We start from the raw sequence: 22,900 nt of genomic DNA on the forward strand, positions 1-22,900 counted from the left end.
CTGCGGAACCGTGCGGTGGCGAGCTCTGGTGAGGATGAGGCGCAACCATCACCGGCGCCATTGCAGTTCCTTCCGAACCGCCGCGGCGTCGAGGCGCGCGAAGAGGGTCGCCGGGTGGATTACCATCGTCGAGAGTCTAAGCGGGGGCAGACAACGAAAGGGACGAGCGACGCAGGGAGAGCGTCGCGGCGCATGCGTTTCCGTGGCGTCGCGGCGCATGCGTCTCCGCGGCGTCGAGACGCCGGAAGAAGGAGCGAGCGAGAGAGGAAGTCACGCACAGCTGGCGTCGTCCGACCGTCGATTGATCCCCGCGGCCGCCGCGAGTTCAGTCGTTTACGAACCGTCAGGTTGGCCAGACTGGTGCCGCCATCTGCCGCGCGAACGAGAGCGAGTCGAGAAGCCGCGTATCCCCGCGGACGCCGATCCGAATACCGCGAAGGCTACGTTGTCGCGCACGTCGTCGATAACCGTGCGATCCGAGATACGTTCCGCCGGGCGTTCGCCGAGCGTCGAGAAAGTGTCGAGAGACCGGGACAGTGCGACGGACGTCCCTCACCCCCTTCGCCACGAGCAGGCTTGCCAGAGGAGGCGCTTCGTCCGGGGTTGAAGGCAACGACAACGAGGACGTGGACGACGGGGCGTACGCGATACCGTTCCTGCGCCCAACAAAGGAGGCAGCGGAGGAAGGCGCCGCGGGACGACGTGGCTCGGATCGGAGTATGTGAAAATGGATTTTAAGAGCGTGGTGTACAACGCGGCGAGGGACGGCAAGCTCAAGTGCCTCAAGGTAAGTGACGAGCGCTTGTTTCCGCCCGCGGGCATAATCTTTCCTCTTTCTCCTCCGCCCTTTCTTCACCCCCCCCCCTCCCCCCTGCTTCCCCTCGCGGGTTCTAACCGATTGTCAGTGACCGGGGCTATCGATAAACCCACCGCCGAACTCGTTTGCGACTCAATGAACTCGCTCTCGCCGGCCGCGGGACGCCGTGAGAATGGAATCTCCGTCGTTATCGGGAAACCCGATTCCGTCCGCGGCCAGGCCGGACGATTTTCTCGGCTACGTTGCTGTAAACGGGTTTCCGGTGTCGCCTGGCTAGCCGCGTCTCGTACAACGCGGATATTTTCGGGATGGGCTTGCCCGCCGCATCGGCGAGCGGACCGCGTAGGCATATCGGACGACTCGCCATCGGATGACGACTCGCTGTCGCAATCCCGCGACCGAGATAACTTCACCGCGCATGCCGCTCACGTTCCTCTCCTGAATAAAGCACAAGTTTTCGCCGCCGACGCGATATCGGGTGACGACGAGCCGCGAGCCTGTACGTCAAAAATGGCTCGCGCTGGCCGCCGCGGAGAGACGCTTTGTTCGCTCGTGCCTGATCGTCGGTGAAGACCGGATTTTGCGCTCGCATTGAAACCTCGTTTTCAGCCGGCATTTATGAAACGAAGGCACCCGCTTTTGCCTCGAGATAGCGACGTATTCGAAGTCGCGGCATAAAGCGTCGTGCTCCAGTTAAACCTTCGTTTTACAAACGATTGCGCGTTCGACGGCGCGGACGGTTCTTTTTATCAATAAACGAGAGAAATATCGCCACGGTCGACCTGCCGTCGAATTCTGCATCTCTCATTCGCCAGGTGGAATCACACCTGCCGTCAAATTTAACCGAGAGGTTCTTCTTTTTTTTTCTTTTTTTTTATTTTATTTTATTTTATTTTTTTTTTTTTGTATATTTCTCGATGTCGCATTTAGCGTTATGATTGTCAGACTTTGCCAAAATTAACGAGCTTGAAATATTTTCTTTTTAAATTACAGACTTATTTCTTTAGTAACTTTCGCCGGGATAAAAAAATAATCGTGTGCGCTATTTTATTTATCGTCAACCGTTTAATTTTAATAGTTCTATATATAAACGCGATGATTGTAATGTTAAATGTACCTCTGATTTTTAAATGTCTACAGTGACATTTCGATTTTAATTAAGAGAATTAAAAAACGAGGCCGCGATGTAAATTGTCCGCTTGTTGTATTAAACCGAGGACGATGATTAACGGATACGAGAAGCGAAATACACACCGGGCGGTGCCAAAAGTTAAAAATAATCCGAGTGGAGAAGCGCCGAGGAGTTAAAGCCACCGGCGATTAAGTATCTTTTCGTTTAGAGCGCGGATAAATAAAAACGATCGGCCCGAGTATTTTGTGCGTAAAAAACTGCGTCACGAGCCGACGCGAGATAACTTATCAAAATACAAATTTAATTGCGCCTCCGCTAGCACGCGAATTTGTCATACGAGTCTTTTTCTTCTTCTTTTCATTCGCGAAAGTGTTTACCGTTTAGAAAAAAAAAAAAAAGAAAGAAAGAAAGAAAAAAGAAGGACAATTTTTCTCTTGCCGCCACGAGTGCGATTTTCGATATTACATCACACAAGAAAAATTAATGTTACCTTCCTTCTGTTTCGAACTCGAGCGATTTCATACCGAAAGAATTCTTAATACCGTTGGTCATTTATCATGACGTCTTGTATAATTCCCGACCTGGGATATGTTGGACCTTGAATGCCAGCTCCGCTGGGTTTGTTTCTCTTTTCTATAGTTATCGACGACATTCTACGCGTACGTACATACCATTGCCCTTTGCGAAGTTCCTTCCTTTCTCCGAGGATAACAAAGTTTCTTTTCTGATTTTGGAATCTCTCTGTCGTGCGTTCTCCTGTTAGTTCCCCAGTCTCTTGAAAGTTACCTTTGATTCTGCTTCGTTCTCGGGCGGATCGCGATACGTCTAGCACGAGCAGAATCTCGTCAACGTTTTAATAAAATCAGGAGGTCCATAAATACCCAAGATATTTCAGCGCGGCGGGCTTCGGTCGGGATATATATTTTTGCGACATTTCTGCGTTCGATCTCATCCCCGGCGTGTCGTTAACCGTCTGAGTTTTTAATAATAAATTCCGCGATCGATGCCGTGGCTTCTGCCCCGATGAAAGGTATCGCGAAAATAAGATGCCCCCCATCGGCCATAAGTTATTCACGGTGCAAAGATCTGGGAGATCCAGAAAGTCGTAGGATCTACGACCTTTGAAGACAATTACTTCTGAGAATAAACGGGATATAATGCGATGCGATTATTCCGCGTTCGCGAAGTCCGCCTATTTTCGCGCTCTTCCACCGCGATCTTTTTTTTCTTTTTTTTTTTTTCTTTTTTTTTTTTACATTGCACATCGAGTATGAAACAAATTATCTCACGTAACTGTATTATTTATTGCCACTTGTACCGACGCGGAAGTTATAAATATCTAATCCCATCAAATTAATTCAAATTGTCCGGTGGAATTACAATTAATTTACTCGAACAAAGCAATCGCTTATTCAGCCTTTGTCAAAAGTTCAGACGCGTTTACCTTCGAGGAAAAATAAAAAAAAAAGGAAAGGGAAGAAAGCAAAAGAAAGCGAGAGAAACAAAATCTTAGGAATGCCGTGCAGCGTTAGCGGTGAAAATCGGGAGCGATTTATCTCGCTCGGGAGTTCGCGGACCGAAAGATACGCGCGCTTCTCTTCTTTTCTTTTCTCTCATCTCCACTCGGCGTTTATCTCGAATGAGAAATAGCCACGGCGAAGGCAGCGGGTTAAATTTAGCGGGGCACTTTTCGTCGCCACGTGTGCCTGGAAGCATGTAGAGGCAAGCAACGTGGAACGCGTCCGAAAATTGGTGATCGGTGGCGTTTGAACGGCGCAAAATCGGCGCGTCTTATCGGCGAAATCGGCACGCACGTTCCGACATCACGCGGTTTTATCCTCGTTTAGAGCCGATCATTTACAAACGCGAAGTGCACTTCGCACGAACGACGGCGTCATCGAAGCTGTCGCCTCCTCGATTGTTAGGCGCGAGGTAATTGCGAATCCACAGGCGCAACGAAAATTTATCGTTAATTTATGTACTCGCTGGGAATAATAATTGTCCGTAGAATTTGCAACGGCATTAATTATAAATCCCGTCTCTGTCATTTTAAACGCAACGTTCGAATAAACGCGAGGAAAAAAAAAGGGGAAAAAAAAACGCGATATTTTATCATTTGGTGATTATTTATTTGTCTCGTTTAATATTTAATACTTAGATAATCGCTGCTGCAGTTACGCGATGTTGTTTCTTTTTTTGTTGTTTCTTTTTTTTTTTCGGTGCATGGAATCTACGGTCGCGACGTGTTTCGTGATTGCGTCACGATTTTGCGGCGTAACGTATGACGAAAAGGGATCGCCGATTAAAAAGCCACGGCAATATGTTCTCGCACTCTATAAACGAGGTCTCGAGTTAATTGTTGGACGAGGAAGCGATCAATAAAAGTTTCTCATTTTCGACGCGAACGGCAGTGACCGATTAATACTATTTAAAGTGAACGAAGGCACAAATTAATTAACAGCTGTCTGGCTCTTACATCAACATGATATTGCTTATCGGCGCTGACGTGACTCAATTAACGCATTCCGTCCGTGCGTTCGCGGGACACACCGAGCCGCTCGCAATCGCAAGGCGATCTTATCAATTATTCTTCGCGATGATCGCCGCGATATTTGAAAAACATACCGAATCACGTCGCCGCGGCGCTCACGGGTTTAATTATAAATTCTTATTTGTCTACTTATACAATTTTCTTTCCGTAATCAAAGCGTTTTAATTTTTTTCTTCCTATCTTTGATAATTGTTCTCGTAGATCGCGCGTATTTTTTTTATTTTTTTCCCACTTTAAACATCATTTAAAAGACATTTGTAAGAAGAGGGAAAATAAATATCGAGTTTTTGCCACGTCCGTGATTTTCGCGCGAAAACCACAGTCTTCCTTTACATAACACTTTTTTTTTTATGTAACTTTCATTATATTGTATACGTGCGAATTTATGCCGCATGCTTCTGAGCTTCAATAACACTGAAATTAATTCAGACCTCGCGTTAGAATCGACGAGCATCGTTGAGAAATTTTCTCGTTAATTTGCATCGTTTTTTAATGCTTTTTATCCCGCGTGCAATTTTGTTTTTCGACCTTTACGAGCGGCCGTAAAATTTTATCGAAATCAAATGCAGAACCGAAAACGATTACCGAAAATTCCGCATCGAGAATCACCTTGGTGCGGAATTTCGGCAATCGTTTTGCCGACGTTTGCGGCATCGGGGGAAGCGTGCGGGTCGGCGACTATTAATACCCGTTAGTAAATTGGCGAGGTATCAGCGTGTGCTCGCATGTTATTTAACGAGGGAATTCGCGAGGTGACTCCCCATCATAAATTGCGGAATCGATCGCCGAACTACGGGACTCCGCGCCGTCCCGGCAATACTAATTCGAGACGCGAACTCAACACTTCGCGACGGAATGTATATTTACTTAACCATGAGTTCATACGTACGTTCAACCAACCATTATCGCGCTTGATGCCGTCGCCGGGACCATTGTCTACGTTTGCATTCGCATCTGTAAACGCGACGTAACGTGACTTTAACCGCCCTCGATCGAATTGCCCGTCGAAAGCCCGGCTTAAATACACGACGAAGCGACGCGGAGAATTCACGTGGTGGAGAGAGAAAAAAAATAAGAAGGCAAAATTTAGCATCGACCGTCCCTTCGCGAAAGTATTTGCCGTTTGATAGAAGCGCCTTTGGCTTCGCTGTCCGTCTCTCGTCGCGCGTTATCGCCGGTGTTATCGGAGCTGATTGTAGAAGCCCTAGGTGCGACATAACGTCCGGAAAATTCGATCTGATAAGGGTCAAGTGTTGACGATGGTGTCCGCGATTACGTTGGCACTTTGACATTTCATAGCGACGCGAGGTTTCATATAATCAGCGGCATTGATACGGCGGGACACCGCTGCGCGCTCAGCCCCGGCAGTTCGTGGAAAAAAACTTAAAATTAAACCGATTAGTCCCGCGTTGATTCCTTCGCCGACGCGAGCCAAGCGTGTGCATTAATTAGCGGCAAACTGAACGGCATTACAATCGATTCGCCTACCGAAGTCTATTTATAATGGCAGTCAACAGGCGAGCGCGGGCACGCTATAGATGCAGGTGATTAAAATAGCCCCGCAGGTGTAACCTGAAATGAACCGCTCAATCGGCAAAGTAACGATCCCGGGGACCCCTGACCTTTCGGCGGATTGTTGGCGAAGGAACGTTATCGTCGTCACGCGGGGGAATAGAATCGATTCTGGCCGCATCGAAGTCAAACGAATCGCATCGTACGATTTCCAACGTCGTCGCCAGCGATCGCCGGCGGTTATTGATTCTGCGCCGACGGGGGGAGGGGGGGGGAGAGAAAAAAATAAAAAACTTTATTACCCACGCTCGTTCGTGGGCTCGCCTGGACGATCGGCGCGTCGATTAAAGTTGCGTCATTACCGTCGTCATTAACGCAATTAAGATCGCTCGGGATCGAACCCTCGTCCCGCGGATCGATCCCCCCCGACTGACGGCGTCGTTTCGTTATTACGCAAGATGATACAGTTGTTGAACTAGCACCGGCGTGTGTTTAACGCAATTTCACACGCACGCACACGCCGCGTATGCGCGCAATTGCGTAACGGCCGTTTCAAGGTTGGCACCAATTTGCGGCTTGACTCCGCTTCTGATTTCTCTCGGATCCTCTTCGTTCCCGCACTTCCACGGAGTTGTTACAATCTTGACTCGCATAAATTGCGAGTTTTACAAACAAGTCATTGAATTGACGACGATTAAGAAATCTGGGCGCGTTGTGTGTGTATTTTGTTTTTTTTTTCTCTTGCTATGCCTCGATGACTAACGTCGCTATTGATTTGGATTTTTTTTTCCCCTTCTTTTTTTTTGTAATTCGGGAAAAAATGTTTGTTCTTGTCAAGCTGTAATGCTAATAGCGGCATATTAATTGCGATAAACACACCGATTGCAAGTTTGTAGTACGCGACACGTGTGTAGAAATAATGATAAACGCATGGAGTATTATATGTAATTACTCTGAATTGCTTCCTTTGGCGCAGAATTGCGAGGAAATTTTGTGCTCAATTTTTTAAACGTTTAACAAACAACAGCGCGCGTTACAGGGCTTGTTAAATTTCTCGAGGGGTAATTTCAAACCCAGCTCGTACGTTAAATGCAAAAACAAACAATGTAAAAACCGAACTAATAGGAGTGAAATGGATAATTATTGATAATTGCATGCGAGACGAGGCAAATCAGGAAATGAGATCTGGCTTTGCTCCCGTTTCGTGGTTATTAGAACGTTTCGCTTCTCGAATCAGATCGTAGAAATATGCCTGACGTAACGTGTGGCGTTAGAAAGAAAATTCGCCGCGACGTAAACACTCGAGTATCGAGAAAACCATACGATGTATTTAATCCCACGTATTGCAATCTCATACTTAAACGCATCACAATCAAAGCGCGAAAGACAGATGATTATTTTTCGCGGAGGTCGGCTAATTTTTTTTTTTTTTTCTTACGCGAATGAGATACGTATTCGTTGAATGATTTCGTCCCACGATTCTCCGCGCAAGTCGAACGAGTCGATCCCACTTGGTCAGAAGATCAATGAAGACCCCTGCGTTTTCATTTCGTTCTCTGTCTTTGTCCCGAGTCCTTTCTCAGCTTAATCGACAGAGCGTGAGGCCCATTCAGCCAACCGCGTTACGGCCCGGTATAATTCGCGACATTCAACTCGCCGTAATCACGAAGAGGCGGCTCCGTTTTACCTTGACATTGTCAGTCGTTCGCCGTAATCGCGCTTTTTCACGGACTTCTTGCGTCTTTCGCGTAATTATCCGCCTACAGGTAAATGACTTTGCGGTAACGGCCGTATTCTGCCTTGGTAACCTGCGCCTTGTACGACGAGAAATATTACGATAATAAATAGGCGAAGATACAAAAGATGTGGAGTGAAATACAAATTTCGAAGAATGGGAAAAAGTTAAAATTAACATTTAAATTGTTAGGTATATTAAATTATAATTGCATTTATTTAATTCTACGCGGTCGCGAGTCCTTTTTTTTTTATTTTTTATTATATTTAGTTTCAATTGTTATATTAATCTTTTCGTTCCACTGATTGTGAGTCAGAGCCTTTTCCCAGAAAATCATCGACTTGTTCGTTGGATTAGACTTTGAATCACCCAACATCCGTTGTGTCTTTGTTCCCGAGCGAAAGCAGCGCGGAGTTAGTCCCTTCTTTGTATTCCGTTGGAGTTCAAAAACACTCGGTGCATGTTAGACGTTCAGGATTTCTGGGCTGAATATTTATTTAATCTCCGAAGAGAAAGAGAAACGGCTCTGATAAAAACCAACTCTCTCTCGGCCGGACAGAATTAAATCGAAAGGTCATTGTCTTCCAGCGGCACGGTCTGTAAAAATACTGATCCGACTCTCGGCTATTTCTTTGAAGATCCCGACGGTTGTCTCTTGTAAAAAAAAAAAGAAAAAAAAAAGAAAAAAAATGCTGCGAAAAGTGTCTTTATTAACGTAATAATGTGTGATATTGCGCGATCTTTCGGTGCGAAGACCGGTAATTTATTACCGATCATCGTTGAATGCACAGCTTGTTTTTAATACCTTTATTGATATTTAGCATATCCCCAGGTATTTTACATATTCATAAATTCATAAACGGTGATCGCCTTTTAAGATGTAAACGAGTTGTAAACAAAACTGCTTACGCATACTCGGGATCTTTTGCGTGACGTGGAAAATCCATCGAATTCTTGCACTCTGAAACGCGGAAAAAAAAGAGAGAAAAAAAAAAAATATAGGAATAATGCGCGAGATTGTTATCAACGTTTCACAGAACCGCGCTTGCACGAACACGCGAGCAGCCTCCTACTTCTATATCACCTGCTTAGAAATGTTTCTCACGTATGCACTTTGTCTTTCCTCGTTCGCGAGAATCGCCCGCGATTCTTCCTACGTTTTAATTTACTCGCGCATGTAATTATTTTTCGCGCGAAACCTGTGACGCAGTTTTTTAATCAAAAAACAATTTTTTTTTCATCTAATTTGTTTTGCTTTTAAAATTTATTTATGAAGATCGAGTATTAAATTTTAATATCTTTAAATACAATTATAAATTCCTGTTTTTTTTTATTATTATTTATTTATTTTTTTTTTTTTTAAGTAGTTGACACAGATGATTTTAATCTATCTTGTGTTCAGTCATGGCAAATACGCTCGCACATAAGCGCAATAGAGCTGATTATTTTTCAATGTCAGTGGTTTCCAGCGGCACGATTCGCAGATAAATAACACGCACGTCACACAATGCCGCGCGCGTGTAATACACACACGCCTAATACGGGGAAATGGTATTCCTGTCCTAATTAGGACAGCGATCGAGCGGATAATTTGAAAGTACACCGCGTGACGCCCTAATCGATAGATTTAATGGATCGGCTGAACTTCGCGCCGCATCGGCGGGCTCATTTACATTGCAAGATGCCCGTTTGCAATTTGCAAAATCGTAATTTCAAAACATGTCGGAAGTAATAATGACGAAGGTGAATTTTGTGTCGAGTAACAGTAATAATGTAGCGGTGCATATGTTCGCCTTGTAATCCCAATAGTCATCGGTACAAAGCGGCACGCCGTACAGACGAAACTGTGCTTCTCACGTTAATGCCGCGCGGTTAACATTGCACGTTATTACTTGAAACACAACGCACGATAGTTGAAACAGGCAATAATTTATGACTCGACGAATATCACGAACTTACGCCGTTTTAAAATGCAGCGACACGACTCCTCTTTTTTTTTTTTTTTCTTGAAGGAATTTTTATCTTGCAATTGAAAATACTTCCTTGTGTGCTTCCTCATCTCACAGAACGTAAATAAAATTAATGGCATTTCCGTTTTCTTGTACGTACACGTGAAGGAAAATCCACACGTAATCCCAAATCGACTATTTTCTCACCGTGATGCGTGATTTTCTCACTTATTTTTAATCCGCCGCGTAAGTAGAACTAATTGGCGTAATTAAACGTAAAAAAAAAAAACCGGATAGTTTCAATTGCCACAAGGCTTCTGGACTTGATTAAGAAATGATGAGTAAGAGACGAATAAAACGGAGAATATAGTTAATTCACAATAACGCAATTAAAATGCAGATAAAAAGATAACGATACACTCAGTTAGCTATAAGTTATAATTTCCTCAAAATTAAAAGAAAAGAATAATAAAGGGTGGGAGAAAAATATAAGTTCAATCCGTTCATTTTTACGACGCGTAACGTAAATTAAAATTATTGCCGATCATTGACATGTCGGATCGACTCTTACTTAACAGATCTTACAGTCGCGAACATCCTCTTTCGTCGTTGATAATGTCGCCGCTTATTGCCACTTTTGTCAAAGGTTCACGTAACGCTGGGTTAGAAAGTAAATGCGCCGTATAACTTGACACAGTGTGGCCTCACGTGCGTTTGCCGTCAATTTTGCGCATCTCGTTTCGTTTCTACTATCAATCTCCATATTTGTTTTTTATTTTTTTTTTTTTTTTAATATTTGCATATGCGAAATGAGGCGTATCTATTTCGCGATAGATCGTTTCGAAACGCGTCTTATTAAACATAGTCAATTTTTTCTACATAAGTATTCTCGAGTATAACAATCGCAATTAATTATTTTTAATTTGTCATGATTATTACGGAATTAATCTTTTGTTAGTTACATTTTGCCGCAAATTTAATGCAAGTGTTTCTCGGTCTTTGTCAGTTTTACTGCGTATCGCTCGACCCCGACAAAGGAATCCGGCAGATGTGTACACCAAAATCACGCGAGGTCGCCTGACCGCCCGACCTTGTTTGCGTATCTCACTCCTACACAGGTTAACGCGCTGTTAAACAAGTTATACGCATCTCGAATATTTTGGCAAATGTTCTATCGAGTATCAATTCATATTGTTCGCGACTATTTTACGGGTCGCGACGCCGAGGTTGACACATCGTGAGCAATTGATTCTTCCGCGTTTCTCGAGGCAGGCGAGATTTAACATTAATATTACGGGTGCGTACCAGCGTAACCTGTTGGACTGCTCCGAGGCGTATTATGCAACGAAAGAGTAAATTATTCAACAAGAATATTATTCAGCATTATTAAAATTTTTTTGCGTACGACACGATAGCACCGGTGTCAATGACATTGAGAAGACGCTCGTTTCAATGGAACTTTTTATCTTTTCTTCGCGCTTCGAGCGTTTAATCTCTCAATCCGCGATATTTTTATTTCGCCCGCAGGGATAACGCAAGGTCTGCCGACCTCGCGAGTATTTTTCAAACTTTATCGGCAGAAAGAAAAAAAAAAAAGGGAAATAATAAATTGTGTTTGTGGTGCATGAGGTGTTCCGCAAAGGTCGTGGTTCTCCCAAGATTACGCGATTTTCTCCTCCCCGTAATAGCTTAGCGCAACGCCACGTAATCGGTCGAGCAACATTATTCGACTTTCCTCCGATACGGCGTCCTGTTACGTAATCTCGCTCCGGCAGCAAGAACTGATCAGGAAGAACAATTAGAAAGCTGCATATGCAGGCGTTAGGTCGTCTGGAGTTCTTGTACGAGTTCGGTCGATTTTACCTGCTCGTTTACTCGAGGCAAACCGGCAGTGATGGCTTACGAAGCTGATATTATTTTCCAGCACGCCAAACAATTTTTTTTTTTCATTATTTTATTACGCCTGATAATATTTATAAATTCCTGAAGAATAATTAGAATTAAATGCGGCACACTTTGGGTGGGCGCGACTTGCGGTATTTTTCTTTTCATTTTTTATTTTTTTTTTTTATTTTTACAAAGTTTTTCCTTGCGAACGCGAGGTATCGAGCTCGCCTGGCACGACGACTTTCACGAGCTCAATACATCCCTGGCACAAACATCCACCTTCACATTACGCACCTAGCAGCCGAGCTTCTTTTACCCCCTACTCTTTTTCACGGAGCCGAGCTAGATCCTTACCCACGTCAAAGAAATCACCTCAGTGATAATTCGGATCCACGCCGGAACTGTTCGCAGTTCCTGCACTTTGTCTCGAGCCAGATATACGATTTCGTTTCTCCTCGGTAATTAATTCGCTTGATTCCTATCGGTTCCTCGCAAATGACTCGCGAATCAAATTATCGTAATTCAATTCGCGTTATCTCTCGAGGTGATTTTGTTCCGGGTTTAATCTGATTCTGGAAAGAATAGTTCGACCGACGGACGTTTCAATTCTGGTTTTTTTTTTTTTTTCCTTTTTTTCAGTGCAAACGACATTTCGCGAAAATAAAAATTAATTATTTACTCGCCGATTTGATTGATTTCGAGTTAGATTCTTTATCGCCGGTTCTCGATAAATCGACAATAATTGCCAAACGTTGCGCGCGAGCAACGTTCGGATTTTAAACGCTCGTTAGCCCGGATCTGCAAATTATATTTTAATTTCCTTCATGCGCGATAGCGAGTTTTTATTTTATTCGCGACGTATTTGTAGTTGTTAAAGGCTCGAGTATATGACGCGAGATATAGAAAAATAAAACGTAGCAGAAGACATTACCTCGTTTTACATCTTTTAATACATTTCAAGCCTGATCTTAATTAGCTAACGTCAATCGTCTCAGCATCAAATTGCAATGGAGCACAACGACCACTCGTTTACGCGGGTAAGTTTTGCGCTTAACAACTCGATCGCCGAAAGCGCGCGCGTACGAAACGGAATAAAAGAAGCCAGGAAATCCTATTTTAATAATCCTTAACGGAGATTCAAGGCGGAAGTTTGTAAAGTGCCGTCGGAATTTCAACGAAGTTCAGCTATCCGATTGGATAACAAACGCTGTTGCTAGTGCTATGCTTTTGTGCATTCTTTCAGCGCGTCACTTTTTGTAATTGTCATGATAATAAAGTTCACGCGAGTTAATAGTTTTTCTAGGCGATAAAGCGAATACTTTCATTGTCATTTTACGTTATTGCAACGACTCATCAAAAAAAAAAAAAAAAAAACATGCACTCTTTGTCGGTTTAGTCTTCATATATATTTAATTATGTTGCGTAACATTTCTTCCGTTATGCTTTTACACCGCAGAGTGATTAATGAGATTTTCGATTAAAAATAGAATAAATTTTTAATAAATATAAAAGCACGGCACGACTGACTTTCTTACCGGATTAATCACGTCTCGCATATTATTTTCAATAAATTAAATTTAATTCGCCTCGTCATTTTAAAGCGAGTCTCGCGCGACACCGTGAAACTGATCGGCCGGGAACTTCGCTCGTTCTAACGACCACTTTCTACAAAATCGACGTTCTGCAAGCGTGCATGCGACTACGTAGCCGAAGGTGCACGCATCGTAGAAGGCGTGTGTCGTTGCATATCGGAGATTAAAAAAAAAAAGAAATATACCCGCGATACGGTATTCACGAAATGCCCGAAGCGAAAGCAAAAGCCTGCAGCGAGCGGAGCATAAAATCGGTAATAAAACAATGAAAACGTAAAACGTGACGAGCGAATAATAAATGACCGCGATAAAACGCAGAATGACAGGAAGTTAATAAAGCGTGTTTTAAAATAGGCGCATTAAAAAAACAAAAATTAAAAAATAAAAAATATAACTGAGCACGGAATAAGTCGACAGTATCGGAGGAGAACTTGAAACAGACGGAGTCTAGACGGATTATGTCACGTTGTAACGGAAATTGGCGATTCATCGGGCGATTATCTTAAACGCCATATACGCGGCTAAGGAAAAAGAATGCCGTATTATGAAAGGCGTTGCTTCAACTTTTTCGCCGAGATTTCCTCGATAGCGAGTAATCGGGCGATATCGATCACTTTCTAAATCACGTCGCTATTACTTTTGTCGCGGTATAAATCCACCGTGGATATTCGCGATTAAGTTGCGTTGCGCCTCGCGTTCCCGGATGCGATCACGGCGGCGATCGCTCGCGTCACCCGCGGATTATCGCCGTAACTGCTCCGAATAGACGAGCATTATAATTGTCAGGCGGCCCGCCTGCAAACGCCCCGTTAATCACGATCGTCGCTACGGCCAGGCATTTTCCTCGTCGTTCCGAAAATACCAGCGGAATTAGAAATATCGTAATTATCGCGCCGGCGGCAAAGTCGGTCGAGGTCGGGTGTGATAAAAATTTTTCCGCCGTTTCCTATCTAATTACATGGTTCGGAGGGAATTTGAATCGAGCAGCGCCGCGGCCTCCGATCGGCCTGTCGACTTTATTCTAGCTCGCGTTTGAAAAACATGTCGCGGCCCTCGGCAACGTGACGTGCACTTTACCGCGATTAACGAACTTTCTAAATAGATCACGTTTTTGCCACGAGTTTTATACGTTATTAACTTAATTGGGGCACAATAACGTTTCGCCTTAATAACTCTGAATTACGTAACGGGTAAAAAGGACTGGTATATTATTTAACATCAAGCTATTAAATATTTCCTGCCGGTAAGCGTTCACCCTGCGCATAATTCCTTACGCGCGCTTGATGTAATTATTAATCGAGTCAAGTGAGAGGTGTAATAATAATGCAGGCACGTGACTATCATTTCACTAACCGATCGTAATCCGCGGATTATTATCGCGGATAAATGGCCACGTGGCTGTATCGTCATCGACCGATTCCGTTCGTTCGCGCACTATTGTTAAATTATCCCTCTCGTGAACCTCCGAACAATAGAGAATAGGCCGGTAAGCCGCCGCCGATATCGCTTAACGTTAAAATCCCTGGTAAAGGCCCGAAGGCTCGCGACGCGAAGTCGTTACCTTCGCGTATCGGTCAATCCGAAGAAAAATATTACGAGACAACGTAACGCGAGCGACTATTTACGACGCGTGCTACTTTTCGCAATGCGGCGTAAGCAAACTAATAAAGCCCCTCTTCGGCGCGTGGTGCCGAGCGTAAAATTTAAGTGGGACGTGTCGTCCCGCGGGTCGCGGCAACACAATACTCGGCCATCAAGGCGAAACCCCACGAGCCCACGGTACTTATCCACGCTCTCGCAGCCGCCGTTAATTGTTTTTAGCGCTCGAATTTATGGCTCGGCTGTAAACGGCGGGCTGACGTATCGCCGATCTTGACGAACAGTAGCCGCTATCTCCTCGCAATTTTTTTCCCTCTTCGCTTTATGCATACGAGCTCGTGCAGAGAAAGCTTCAAAAGCAGTTAAATGCTCACTTGAAACGTGAAGAAGAAAAAGATGGGGGGAGGGAGGAAAATAAAAAGAAAAAGAAAAATTCCAGATGCATTTACTGACCCATTGAAAGGCGGCCGAAGGAGAGCGCCGCTACGGTAACCCATTTCCCGGGAAAAAACAAACACCGGAAATAAAATGACAATATTGTCAATACGTGGGAGAGGTAATTCGCTATTCGGGTCTCGATATCCGTAAGGCGCCAACCGGGGGCGGATGTTTCATTCTTATCGCGTGTCGCAAACCGGCGTGAAACACTTAGGTTGCGAAAATATTATCGCTGACCATTGAGAAAACTTGATGGCGTGATTTTAACGCGATACGCGATCGCTCGCGCTTCTCCGAGCGAAATAATTCAGCCCTCGCATTGTTCGAGGCGCTATTTTATTTATTGTTATTAAATCTTGTAACTGTGCCGCGTGTCTTTCGAGAGGGAGACGCGGAGGTGACGAAGATCCTCAGGTATTCCGTGGTCCCATGTATATGCAGACGAAGGTTTCATCTCGTCTTTTGTGATACCGTTTCGGCATCGATTGACCTCGTTACCTACATTTTACCGAAGAGCCGAATGAGACTGTAACAATGGTGGAGGAGAGGAGGAGGAGAGAGCGGGAGGAGGACGAACGGGCTCACGAAAAAGTAAATCGGTCACACAAATAACGGCACCGACTTTCCGTAGGTGTAATCCGAAGTGAAAGAACGAGGACCGTAAAAATAGCTGGAGGTTAATCTCGATTAAAGACCGGGCTCTTTCGGTCTTCGCCAGCGGGATAAGAATCTCAATCGGGAGCTTTTAAAGCTTTAATTATTTTTTTCTCTTGTTTTTTTATTTATTTTTTATTTTATTTTTTTTTTTAATACGAAAAATTAATTTATAAGTAAAAAGTATTATGTAAATATAATTTAATATTTCAAAAAAAAAATACCGCGTATCCCGTGAAGAGAATTATTATTAGGGAGATAAGAAACATTTCTTGAAATGTATTTTTTTTTTTTGACTGTATCTTTTTAAATTCTACAAGACCAAAACCTGTTTCTTTAATCGGGCTTTCGTGGACCGATCGAGGGGACCGTGATTTTGTTTAACTTTTCTTTTTGTTTTTATTTCGTAAGAACAACGTAGGGCTTTCACGAAAAGCACGCTCTCTCTCGGAAGGTGAGGAGCGTTAAGGAGAGAGCATGCAAGGCGGATGAGAGTGAAGGAACACAAAGATGAAAAGTATCGGCTCTGTCCCTCTTTCTCTCGGTGGCGGCCCATCGTAAACAGCAGTTTGCTTGTCACGATGAACCCCAATGTCTCTGATTATTCGTTTAACGGGACTCGCACGTCCGGGGAATGATTTCTCCGGAAGGTAGTGGGTTAAAGATTCGGTTCAGTCGCGTTCAGTCTTCTTCGATCTACGCGAGGAGCGAGCGCGTACGGACTGCTCCGATTCCGCGACCGCGAGGAGACACCCGGAGGTCTCCCCATTATCTTGACAAGAATAATTCCGACGTGTGTGTGCTCCTTCCTCCCTCCCTCCCTCCTCCCCTCTCCCCGAAGTGCTTTGTCGAACTTTTTTCGAGTCACGACTTTTTGCGAAACCGCGAAAGAATTACAGGCCAAATCAATTGACACCGTGATTTAATTCGGCGCGACTCAGTTGGACTTTGTTCTCGGACACGACGTTAGTCGCGGCGACACGCTAGCTCACCGCTTGATTGTCAGGCGTAAGAAATCGCGTGCGTTTCGTCAACATTGCTATAATATTTAACACCCTGGTGATACTTGAAGTACCCACGCGCAAAGAAACTCATCTTCGCGTGTGGCTGCGAAGGACGGGTTGCGAGAGGACTTTTGTCATTCTCGCGTCGCACACGTTTTTCACCGATTTACAAGAGGCCTCTTTGCGAAGTGACGCAAGGATCCGGTCCCGTTCAAACGAAACGTGCACCACGGCCACGTGGTGTTTAAATTGACAGTGAACGTCGGCGCGAGTAACTCACGCGGATGTTATCTGTAGACGACGTTTGGACAGTCGACGAGACTAGTCTCCTCGGTGCCTGATTCGAAGCGGAATCCTCTCTTCGAAGTGAATAAAAATCGTGCTTGGTTTATTCCAAAATCCAAATAAAAAGAATAAATAAAATAAAATAAAAGAAGCAAATAAAAGTCCAAAGATTGACGCGAGGATTAAATAAAATTTACGAAAGCGGCAAAATTGTGTATGTGTGTGAAAAAAAACTCGAACGGAAATCGTCGGCGACTCTGAAGAGAGAACCAAACTTACAACGGGATGAAACAGGCCGGGGAAAAGAATTTTTTTAAAGCTTAAATATTGATTGCTTAGAGAACCCCCGACCTTCGACGGGTGTGCCGGTAATTCGCTTAGGCCTTAGGCCAAGCGGCTTTGAAATATCTCTGTAAACATTGCACGACACGTATCGTGCCGGTCACGCACGTGCTAGCTCAACGCCTCCAACACGGGTTCCGTACTGTCGAACGTAAGTCGACGCCCGAGAACTTCGGAATTGATACCGTATCCCGCGAGCGCCGACCGTAACAATTTTTCCACGACGAGCACCAGGCATGACTGCTTCTATTTTTTTTTCTCTCTCTTTAAAAGGTGTTCCTGGAGCATCGGGGTAAGGATGAGGTAGGACAACTGGTCGGTGCTAAAACCCATGGAGCAACGCCCTTAGTCATGGCTTGCCGGAACGGACACTACGACGTAGCGGAATACCTCATCGAAAAATGTGGGGCAGACGTGGAACAGCCCGGATCAGGTCAGACTACAATCCTTTCATCAGTGGCCTCTGTTCCGACCGCCTGTTTATTATCGAGAACAACTTTCAAATCGAAAATGATACTTTGGCAAAGACATCGCGCCGCAGCTTTGGTTTTTAAATATATTTTTTTATCAGACTTGTAATTTTACTCTCGCTACTATAGCGAAGGCTTTAATCTTTTACAGTAATTCTCAGATTTTTTAAAAATTTATTTCAGATTAATCTACTTTTTTTCTTTTATTTTAACAGTGGTCTTTGAGGGTGAAACGATCGAAGGTGCACCGCCTCTGTGGTGCGCAGCGGCCGCTGGCCATCTAAACCTAGTCAAGCTATTGGTGAGACGAGGAGCCAAAGTGAACTCGATCACGAAAACGAATTCCACACCTCTCCGAGCGGCGTGTTTCGACGGACACTACGATATCGTTAAATTTTTAGTACAACACGGTGCAGGTAAAGAAACATATGTACATATTTAAATATTAATTTGAGAATTATATTTTTAAATACGAGTTTGCGAAAAATAAATTCCCGTTTAACATCTATCCCGTTGCAGACATCGAGATGGCGAATCGACATGGACACACATGCCTGATGATCGCGTGCTACAGGGGCCACGTTAAAATCGCCAAGTTTCTACTCGCCCTGAAAGCAGACGCGAACCGCAAGTCCGTGAAGGGCAACACGGCGCTACACGATTGTGCCGAGAGCGGATCTCTGGAGATATTGAAGATACTCGTAGAGCACGGCGCCCAGATGGACGTGGATTCGTACGGAATGACGCCACTTCTTGCGGCAGCAGTAACAGGTTAAAGCAGAAAGTTCCACGCACCACTCGAAGGTTCCCCTAAAACAGTTTATTTAGCTCGTCCGAAGCGATCTGTTCCGCGACGCTTAAACGGCCGAGGAAAAGACGAGCGCTGACCGAACGTTTCTTCGCTTCCTCTCTTCCAGGTCACACGCATATCGTCGAGTATCTCATAGACATTCCGCAACTATTCAGCAGGAGAGAACGTATCGACGCGCTGGAACTGCTCGGGGCTACGTACGTGGACAAAAAGAGAGACATGATCGGTGCCCTGCAACTTTGGAAGCGTGCCATGAACGAGCGGTACGTCTCCGTGCACAAGCGAACTGTCCGTTCGTGTCTAAAGTCCGTGTGCTTTTTTCCTATAAATCAAATAAAATTTATTCATTTTATTTTTAATTAAGTATAATTTCAATTTTTATTTAAAAAAAAATCTATCTTCGGCAGCATTTATATGTCTGTTTTTTTTTTTTTCTTTAGATACTGGGGAGATGGACCGGTAATATCAAAACCTGAATCTCCGCCCTTAGTTCCCGCTTACGATTTTGCTCGAGAAGTAATCGAACCCGAAGCTCTGGACGATTTATTAGCAGATCCAGACGAAATGCGCATGCAAGCGCTGGTGATCAGAGAACGAATATTAGGACCGGCTCATCCAGACACTAGTTATTACATTAGATACCGCGGGGCAGTCTACGCAGACGCGGGTAAATTCCGTCGCTGCATCGAACTGTGGAACTACGCTCTCGACATGCAGCAGAGCATGTTAGAACCACTAAACCCTATGACACAAAGCTCTTTGTTCAGCTTCACCGAACTTTTTAGTTTTATGGTAGGCGAGGAAGGTAGACAAACAACCAGAGGCCGCCGAGTACCGCCAGTAAAGAGACAAGATTTAATGAGAGTTTTCAAAAAAGCTGTAAGTACAAAGACCATAGTTATCTGCCGATATATCTCTCGGCGATCCATCGATATTAATTTGTTACGTCACGAAAATTTCTTGCAGGTTAATGAAGTAGCGAAGGGAAAGCAAATGTTGGACAAAATGGGTGATTTGACGTGTGAACGCGATTTGACGTTTTTGAATAAAGTTCTTGTTATCACTCTACACTTAGCGTGCTTATTAACGCGCGAAACCGGAGAAAAGGGTAGCGAAGAATACAATGTGCTGCACAGAGAGCTGTATAAATTAATTCGAATAAACGCTAAAGGCAGACAAGTGAGTTTAACTATTCTATTAATAATTTAATAATATTGTATTATTTTATTATATATTAATAATTCAATATCTATTAATAATTAAAAAATATTTATATTAAAATAAGAAATAATAAAAGTGATATATTATCGACGATATATTTTCAGGGCCGCAACGCGTTGTTACTAGTTCATAGTGAAGACGGTGCGCTAGTTGGAAGATATCCAACATGCAAATTTCCATCTCCTCACTTAACTAAGGCTTTGTTGACGGTGGGTGCGGACGTGGCCGCCACCGATAATGATGGTAATACGGCTTTGCATCTTACCGCGTTGCTGCACCCTTGGCGACCCAACTTGTCAATCGATCTGCTCGATGCTGGCGTGCATCTCGACGCGGTAAATAACGACGGCAAGACGTTCCAAATGTTATTGGATAATAAGCAACTTTACGATTCACTTTGCCCATTAAAATACACCACACTCGCCTGCTTAGCCGCGCGGGTGGTAAAAAAGACGCAGAAAATCAACAAAGTGCCCGCACATCTCCGCGATTTCGTCCAGATGCACTAATATTATCGCGGTAAGCCACCAATGAAAAAAATATCGCAAACATCTTACTTTAATTGAGAATGTGACGGTTATAGAAAGCAATGGTGATAACTCGGGCGTTAACCCGATTCGTAATTCATTCATTCTACCATATTCAAATAATCATCTCTTTTTATACAGGATTTCAAAATCGCTTTCATTTCTAGATAATAAATTTTTTTTAATGAAGATGATTTTGACATATCCTGTACATAATTCTATAGTAAAGCAGAGTTTAAAAAAAACAAAGGGTTGTTTCCGGGAAAATACAAATGTTCTGACTGACGATTTAACACAAAGCGCACGTAATTCCAAGAAGATCTTTTGATAGCTTCTCTCATATTAACACAACATATTTTGCAATGAAATTCTCGCAAAAATACATACATTTTTTTTTATTTTTAGTTATTAACAACTTTACTTTGTAATTAATTTATTCAATTTGAAGATAGCTCCAAATATATGCGTCTTTAAAGACTGCAGATATTATACTTCGCTATTAAAAATTTTATATTTAATAAAGTGGAATAGTGTATATTTTACTTATGTATATACATATATATATTTTAATACGATCATGGTAATTCATAAAATATCTATTTTCATAAAAAGAGTTTTAAAAAACTTACAAAATTAATACAAAAATTTGATTGTGGACTATTTTTATTTCATTTGATAATTTGCTTTGTGTTTTTTAATTAGTTAATCACGCGAATTACATTAAAATATTCAATACTTTTGAGTATCCATGTAATTGTTACAGTTAATCATATTAAGGAATTGGTTAGCGACACTTTTTTTTTTTTTTATTAAAGTACATTTAATCATCGATACTTTCAAGCTCTTGCTTGCCATTGTTTTCGTTACATTGAGATTAATAAATTAGCAATGATATATTTTGATAGATCTCTTTGGTATAATGTGCGATGATATCAAGCGAAAGGCTTGAGATCTTTACTGAGCTAATATCTATCGGTATTGTAACAAAACGATAATGCCAGACATTGTGATCTTATTATTGCGGACGTGGCTAATTAATGGCCTCTCCCTTATACATAAACCCCGTGTAAGCTATATATATACATACATACGTTGATAATGCTAGATAACATAAATGTACGTTGAATTCGTGTGTTATCTTAGAAAATAAAAAAAGGACTTTTTACCTTGCTGTATAAACGAATAAAGAGAGAAAAAAAAAAAGTATGGATTTGTAATAAAAACTTTCTGATACTGCAAGCAGTGAATAATGCAGTTTTACACTCAGCGCACTACAGTTTCGTTTCGTAATATCTCACGTGTATAAAATTCTTATTACACGTAAGATATACTCGTCACTTTCTTACAAATAAACGAAACGTAAAACTGCAGTACGCTGGTTTCTTGTTACAACACGTATCGAGTATACCGTTAAGAGTTACTTTAGATTTTGGTAATCAATCATATCCTCAACGCGAACGAACGCAGTCGGAATTGATGACTCGCGTAAGTTATGTATAAAAATTGCGCCTCCATACCTTTATACCTTTATTTCAAATGTGATAATCCATGTACATTTAAAGGCAGATTTGGCATTTGCCGCGACGGCGGCTGACGTACGTGATTTTCCCCCTCTCTCGGCCGCCGAGTAGGGGGAGAGGTGTAGTAGGCCGCGTTATCCCTTAGTCCTCTGTGACCTGTTCTCTGCGACACATCTACGCACGTGCTTCGTATGAGATTCGACGTACACCACGCCAAGGTCACGTACGCTAGCCGCCGTCGCAGCACCACGAACGCCATTCCTGACGGTGAGTGTACGTACACATAGGATATAGAGAAAAAGAAACGCGTCGCTGGATAATTATACATAAATAAGCATATACGATATACATAAACGGGCGTGTGATGTTTAAGGTGCCTTTTTTCTTTTGAAATGGTGTTGAGACAGTGCACTCTGCGCGTTAAACGTGAACACGGTTGTTGCAATACTGTTCGTATTGTTAATATTCATAATAATTTTCACTAATGTTGATTAATTTCGATCTCGGCTTACTTTCTTCTGGCTTTATGGGATAAAGAAAGATAAAAAGTCAGGCCGGGACCTAAATCTACATCGGTGAAAATTAACGTAGGACTAATTCACGTTGCATACCCGTATTTACCGTATTTACGCGATTTTATATACGTTTTACACGTTTCGTTCGAGCCGGCGACTTTACTGGCACATTACACGCGTCCGAATTATTAATCGCACCAGTGTCATGTCACGTCAGGACGTCGCGTTTCGATTCTCTACGAAGATAGAACGTTCTTACATTTACCCCACGTACCGAAAGCTATTTTATAATGTATAGGTAAAGCCAGGAAAGAAATACAGGTGTAATTGAAAGTATGA

The 22,900-nt window shown here is 43.2% G+C and overlaps 1 protein-coding gene across 1 annotated transcript; it reads left to right on the forward strand.

The window, feature by feature from the left end:
* The first annotated feature begins 340 nt into the window (after window positions 1–340).
* LOC139110217 (protein fem-1 homolog CG6966) lies at window positions 341–22,897 on the forward strand. Its single transcript, XM_070669850.1, has 8 exons — window positions 341–787; window positions 17,771–17,930; window positions 18,183–18,383; window positions 18,487–18,738; window positions 18,885–19,041; window positions 19,219–19,657; window positions 19,745–19,957; window positions 20,104–22,897. The coding sequence occupies exons 1-8, from the start codon at window positions 728–730 to the stop codon at window positions 20,506–20,508; spliced, it is 1,887 nt and encodes a 628-aa protein (XP_070525951.1). The 5' UTR covers window positions 341–727; the 3' UTR covers window positions 20,509–22,897.
* The last annotated feature ends 3 nt before the right edge of the window (window positions 22,898–22,900 follow it).

This window comes from Cardiocondyla obscurior, linkage group LG19 (assembly GCF_019399895.1).
Source record: "Cardiocondyla obscurior isolate alpha-2009 linkage group LG19, Cobs3.1, whole genome shotgun sequence".
NCBI classification, from domain to species: Eukaryota; Metazoa; Arthropoda; class Insecta; order Hymenoptera; family Formicidae; genus Cardiocondyla; species Cardiocondyla obscurior.